Source organism: Pinus tabuliformis, chromosome 9, assembly GCF_031772625.1.
Source record: "Pinus tabuliformis cultivar Carrire ecotype Pingquan chromosome 9, CPIR1, whole genome shotgun sequence".
NCBI classification, from domain to species: domain Eukaryota; kingdom Viridiplantae; phylum Streptophyta; class Pinopsida; order Pinales; family Pinaceae; genus Pinus; species Pinus tabuliformis.
In genome coordinates, this window is record NC_142307.1 from 1241773059 (window position 1) to 1241779679 (window position 6621).

General features: G+C 31.9%; 1 protein-coding gene across 1 annotated transcript; it reads left to right on the forward strand.

Annotated features, from left to right (window-relative positions):
• The first annotated feature begins 988 nt into the window (after positions 1–988).
• LOC149153065 (uncharacterized) lies at positions 989–1424 on the forward strand. Its single transcript, XM_089443683.1, has 2 exons — positions 989–1181; positions 1270–1424. Exons 1-2 carry the CDS (start codon positions 989–991, stop codon positions 1422–1424), a joined length of 348 nt encoding a protein of 115 aa, XP_089299809.1.
• The last annotated feature ends 5197 nt before the right edge of the window (positions 1425–6621 follow it).

Consider the following 6621-nt stretch of genomic DNA (forward strand, 5'->3'; position numbering starts at 1 on the left):
TGAACACATTTCCTCCCTTCACCATTATACAATCCACGCATATACATAATGCTTTACACAATCCACCCTTATACATGATGCTTCTTTGTGATGCAATAAGCTTAACCCAATCCACCCTTATGCATAATGCTTTTTTTTGGGTGATGCTTCTTTGTGATGTAATTATTTAGTAGTGTCACAACATCCCTTCTCTACTTTATATTATATCAGATTTTATTATATTATCATTTTCTAAGTGATATTGTCTTATTGTATCATGAGCGCATTCAAGAATGATTGGTGCAAACGAAATGTTCAATTACATATTTCTTGTCATTAACCCCTGACTTCAATCACTCACATTTTGAAATTTAAATGCTAATAGTATATATATATGATGTCCCATCAACCTCACTACCAACCTTTTATGTATCATGTTCCTCCTCCATTTTGACCACACAACACACTAGGATTCCAAATGAAATGAATATATTATCACCCATTTTGACTTTCAGAGCAAAAATAGAGAATAGTGAAGGAATTTACTATCACCGATTTTGCTTTGAGAGAGGAGAAAGGAACCGCGGATGACAATGGGAACTTGCCATTCAAGAGACGAATGGAACTCCAAACTTGTTGGCGCATTAAGTCGTTGAGGCTGTCGCCGACCTGAGAGCCACAGCCCTACTAACTTCGCCGTGATTTGTGGAGGAAAAGAGTATACCTGTTCCATACGTCAAAAATACTCTTTCACTTGTTGCCAACTTTCAAAGACTCATCCCCGCTATGGCCTCACGCTATAATAAATACATCATTTCATTCTCACTCTCAGCCACACCTACAACCTCACTGACGATAAAGAGCTCAGCTGATTGTCGACGTCTTCCATCGTAAAATCCTCAGATTACACAACTAGCAGTGTTAGTAGATACGTTCTTAGAGATGATCATAATTTTTGTGAAAGACTAACAATTATCGCGCATATATATATCATTAGTCATCGGTTGTGATGGTGGAGAAAATGGTGGGATGGATCGAAAGCGAGGAGTGCATAAGTGCGTGCGGCTTGGAACGGATGGCTGTTGGAATGTCCACCGATTCTCTACACGAACCGCAATTTAGTACCAAGTTTTGCTCCTCCAAGTGCCGCCGCAATTGCCCCAACATCGTCGATCTGTATGTCAATCTCGCTGCAGGAGAAGGTGGGTCCCCCAGATCCCCTCTCTTCTGATCTCAACCATTCATTTTAAGTATTTGCATAATAATAGATTTGAGGCATAATTTTGACAGGAACATCTTTATCGAGCATGTGTGACTCTCAGAAAAGCGGATCCGGCAATGTAATCCAGAAATCGGAGTCCGATTTGTCCAAGTCAAAGTCAAGCATCCGTTCCAAATCGTCTGAATCCCCGGATAGAAAGGCAACCACAAAACTGAAGCAGTGATCAAATTTGAAAGGCTGGTCTTAATTTTATTTTATTTGGAAAGGCATATATTTAACTAACCCTTCAAAAATGAAAAGTTATAAAAAAATTGTATTTCTATTAAAGAGTGTATATTAAATAAACTCTTTATAAAAAAAAATACCAAAATGAAATGATGTCCTTCTAAATCTTTAAAATTTAAAAAGTAGCTACATTAAAACACTATAAAAGCTCACTAGAATTTAGTATATAGGCAAACATTTTTCTCAAATTAAAAAAAATAAACATATAATCTTCAAAAATATTTGAATTTACATCATTGAAAATATAAATATATTTGCACTATGGAAAAAGTCATTTTAACTTTCATTTGTTTCTATTTTATACTATATGTTTTGTTGAGCTTAAGACAATTTCAAAAACCGAAAAAACAAATATATACCTTCAACAACCAAGGGAATTGAACTTTTCTCTTAACATTGCTCAATCAAAGAACACTATCAATAGAATTTCATCTCCATTAAAAATTTCAACCTCTATAGATTCAAAAATTTATGTAATTAAAAGAAAAGTTTTCCATATCTACTAGGGAAATATTGTAATATGTAATACAATATGCAGTGTTGTTTGTATGGATTGGCTAGTTATTTTTTTGTTGTTTAAGAATGTTTTTCAAATTTGGTCCTTATAATGAATTCAAGTTTGGTTGATATATTTTTTTGATAATATGGTTTCTTTTCGTTGATGTCTTTTTCTAATAATATGGTTTCTTTTCATTAACAATGTCTTTTATTTTTTCTATGATTTCGACATCTCCTTAAAAACTCCTTTATAGCAGGAGCTACATGGATTTCAACATCTCCTTAAAAACCCCTTGATACCCCGAGCTACATGGACACCCACACGCACAACTTATTTCCTAGATGCCGAATGGAGAGAATGAAGCGGGACACACAATAGTAGTTGTATGGATAGCTATTGGCATTCTATATCTTTTGCGAAAATTAAGTTGTAGCCCTATAGGCAGACCAATCTTTGGTTGTGTGGTTATTAATAGAGCCCTGGAGTTTCATTTTAACATTTCTCCCCGGTTCAAAATTCTACATAATTTTATGGGAATGACACTTATTATTTCTGATTTTTTTTATAGCATTAATTTCTATGTTTTCAGAAACTAGAGAGTTAATAAAGAAAAATGTTTTTAAAATAAGAGAATAAATACAGGGTTTTAAATAAAGTTTGTTTTTACAAATGTTAGGCTTAATAGTAAGCTTGATTACAGTAAGTTCAAATGGCAGCAATGCTAGGCTTTTGTAAGCATTATGGTTGTCAGTCATGGAATCATCTAAAAATAGAAAAAGAGGTGGTAGTAGTTATTTACCACCATCTAATGGGGTAATTTCATAATTGAACAATCTTGTATGAATGGTTGGTTGACAAGAAAGAAATAAAATTTTGCAAATTAGGAAGTAAATGAAGATACAACAGAAAATATGGTTATGTAAAAATATCAATATTATCACTTTAATCTATTTTTAAACACGATAAAATTACATCTTTAACTAATGTATTTCATTTATTACTATAAAATGAAAAATTATTCATTTATTACTATAAAATGAGAACGTATTCATTTATTACTATAAAATAAGAATTCAAATTAATAAAGAGATTACTCTATCTATATATCGATGTTCGCTAAAAAGAAACCCTAAAGAAAGAACCCTATTGGTCTTATTATGCTATCTCAAGATTTCCATGTCGAACAAAGTTTCAAAGTAATGATGTTTTCATGGAAAATGTAAGGAACCCTATCGGCCTTATTATACTATGTCAAGATATCTATGTGGAACATCAAAGTAATGTCATGAATATGTCCGCATAAAGGTAGGATGGAAGATGTTTTCATAGCTATAGGATGATCAGTGCTCGAATATATTCAACATGATCAGTACTCGAATATATTTGGAATCCTCGAAGATGTAGTAGATGGTAGTAGTTATTTAGAAAATGACAAATAAAAGTTTGTGAATCAGCAAGTGTAGCTATCACTATCTAATGGGGTAATCTCATGATTCAACAATCTTGTGTTAATGGTGGGTTGACAAGAAATAATAAAATTTTACAAATTAAGGAAAATGGAGATACCACATAAAATGCAATATGTAGTTATGATGTAAAAATGTCAATATTGTCACTTTAATCTATTTTTAAGCATTGGACAAGTATGCAAAATATCATTTTAAATGTTGAATTGCATACTTGTTGAAGGTCATTGATTGGGACTGTGAAATTGCTTGCCTTTATTGACGATTCAAAAGCTTCATAACTCCCCTTCCAATCCCCTAGAAAAACGAATATATGAAAAAATATGAAGTGAAATACTTCAACGGATTGATTTTTCAGAGTTGATAGAGCATGATGTAATTACAAGCATACGTAAATAGAAGGAGACACAAATCCACATCAAACCTTCGAGTTGAATGGAAAGATTAAGAGATTCTGCTTGATACGAAGTGTAACCTTGATGGTTCTCATTCCGCAACTATTTCATTGTTTCCTCCTCAGGAAGGGAAAAAAGTCGTTGACTTTGCTCAAAGACTTGGTCCAAAAAATCTTCATCGATGACATGATGGATGATATAAAAAGATCCAAAGTCTACACATGACTATATAAAGATCAATAAATGATTCCATACATAATAATTTTAATCAGTTTCGCCTAAATCAATGAACTAAATCAAAGGCCAGGGAAATGAAAGTTGAAAATTAAAACTGAGAGTTAAAAATATCTTGCGAACTTGTGCTGCACTCGCCGTAAGGTTGGGATTGGAAAATCAATGCAGGCAAGATTCACAGACTTAGAATAATCTACCTTAGTTATTGTTAATTCTGCCTTTTGTTATTTTTTTCTTTTAAATCTTTGATACCTTCAAAATATGCCCGGTTCACAAATAACAATACATAGCTACTTCTCCTCTACTATCAATGAATGTGAAAAGAAACCTTTGTTATCAACGAATGCGAACATAAACATCATATCATCACTGCTAACTCTATCAATGCTACCATTATGACTAATGCCCTCATAATGGATGAACAACCTCCATTACGTCCCATTGCACTTTATTGAGTGTGTACGTTTTTGATTGTTGCCAAAACCTCCTGCAGAGTTTAGAGTGTTACATCAGTCAAAGAACTGGATTTTTTTGAAATGTACTAAGGACAGACAACACTTCATACGACATTTTATAATATTATTTTTTTTTTTTTTTAAAACTTGTAAAAATGAAAATGAAAATTTCTTTTGACTAGTAAATTTCTGTAAGCACTTCTCTGACGTGCTAGAGGGCTTAGGAAGGGCTGTGATGTGTTCAAATTTGAACACTAGTCCGAAGTTGCTGTAATTGAATTCCCATGATTCGGTAGATCATTAATATTGGTAATTGCATGGAAAAATGTACAATTAAACATAGTTACCAAATTCGGTCGAATTGACCGAAAAAATTTCAATATTCGGCAGTTCGATTCAGTTCTTCGATTAATACCCCAATTCAAGTTCGGTATCGGATATTGGGTTCACGGATCAATACAGCAGGCAGAGCAGATTCCCAATCAGAATTATTAATTTCTTGTGGCCACTGTAATTTTCAGACTCTTCCGATCTAGGAGATGGCATACTGTTACCCATTAATGAAGGTTAACGCTGCTTGATCTTCTTTGATACTATGAGATTTTGCAAAGTAGATTCCTAAATCTGCAATAATTTATAGCTTATGATGTATTACAGAAGCTATAGATTAGGCTATTTAGAAAGAGAAGTTTGTAAAGTAGAGTATGAGCATGTGTAAATATGTTTCGAAAAAGATAAAACTTACGCACACTAATGTGAAGAGAAATTGCATTAACATAGATTTTTTTATCTCTTTATCATTATGTTTACATTCTATCGCACAGGAAATACTATTGTCATTTATGCTTTGTATATCCTCGATCTATTCATTTATCCTTTATGTGTGATATGTAACTTATAAATTTATAATTTGAAAATATGTGTAGTATATTCATCAAATTTTAGAAAAATCTGGGAAAATTTTTGTTATCTTTTTGGGTGGATTTTTTTGATACACAATTTTGGAGTATTAAATGGTAATATTTAATATTTTGTATTATAAAATAGAATTTGGTTTGATTGGGTAAATGGGTAATTATTAGGTAGTTACTGAATGAGATAAGAGTGTAAAAATACCCATATATCCCAGTGTAAGATTTAAAAGCTTTTCATTTAATATTTTGTTGAGGCTTAAAGGGAGACTTTTCAACTTGAGCAAAATATTGTTTTTTAAGACTAGGGTTCATATTCACATGTGTTATGAGCCACCAAAGCTTGATTTGAAGAGCTAGAAAGAACATCTAGCTATGATCTCATGAGACAATCACAAAATGTCTCAAAGCTTGGTATTTGAACAATTCACATAAGACTCACTTGTTGGATAGAAAGTAGATGAGAAAACTTGAAAATGATCAAAATAGTTTACTTCATTTTTCTCTTTGATACATGCTTTTAATTGGGACATAAGCCAGCTCATCCCATCTTTAATTGGGAGTGATATATTCTTCAAGATTAAATAGTAAGTTGTTTGAAATATGCAACTCAATCAACCTCATCCCTTCATCTTCTTTATATGCTTTTAATTGGGACAGAAGCCAGCTCATCCCAACTTTATTTCGGAATGATACATTCTTCAAAATTAAATAGTAAGTTGTTTGAAATATGCAACCCAATCAACCTCATCCCTTCCATCTTGTTTATTACAAAACCTTTCAACTATTTTTTTTTATCAAAATCTGTTTGTTTTCCCTTAACATTTGTCGTAATACCTTAGATTATAACATCTGTAACATTTTATTTTTCTATATATAATAATTATACAGAATAAAGAACTCTATCACCCTTAACTCCACCATAATATCAATCTCTGGTTTTTTTACCACAACTACAATTTAAAATTCTTTCCATTACCAAAAAAATAAAAAAAACTGACACTAAAAATATTGTCCAAATATTTAGCTCCAAATCTAAATCTCTTTTACTCTGGTTAAAATATATATATTCAATAGCCTTTTCTTAAAAGAAAAGAAAAACACAACTCCAATATATATAAACCTTTCTTTTTTTAATAATTATCTTGAATAAATTAGAAGTCGTCAAAACCTGA

What these genes read in the sequence shown, in the direction of transcription:
- LOC149153065 (XM_089443683.1), top strand. Translation starts at nt 989, where the DNA reads ATGGTGGAGAAAATGGTGGGATGGATCGAAAGCGAGGAGTGCATAAGT. An exon ending in CAATCTCGCTGCAGGAGAAG is followed by an intron (nt 1,182 to 1,269) that starts GTGGGTCCCCCA and finishes TAATTTTGACAG; the next exon opens with GAACATCTTTATCGAGCATG.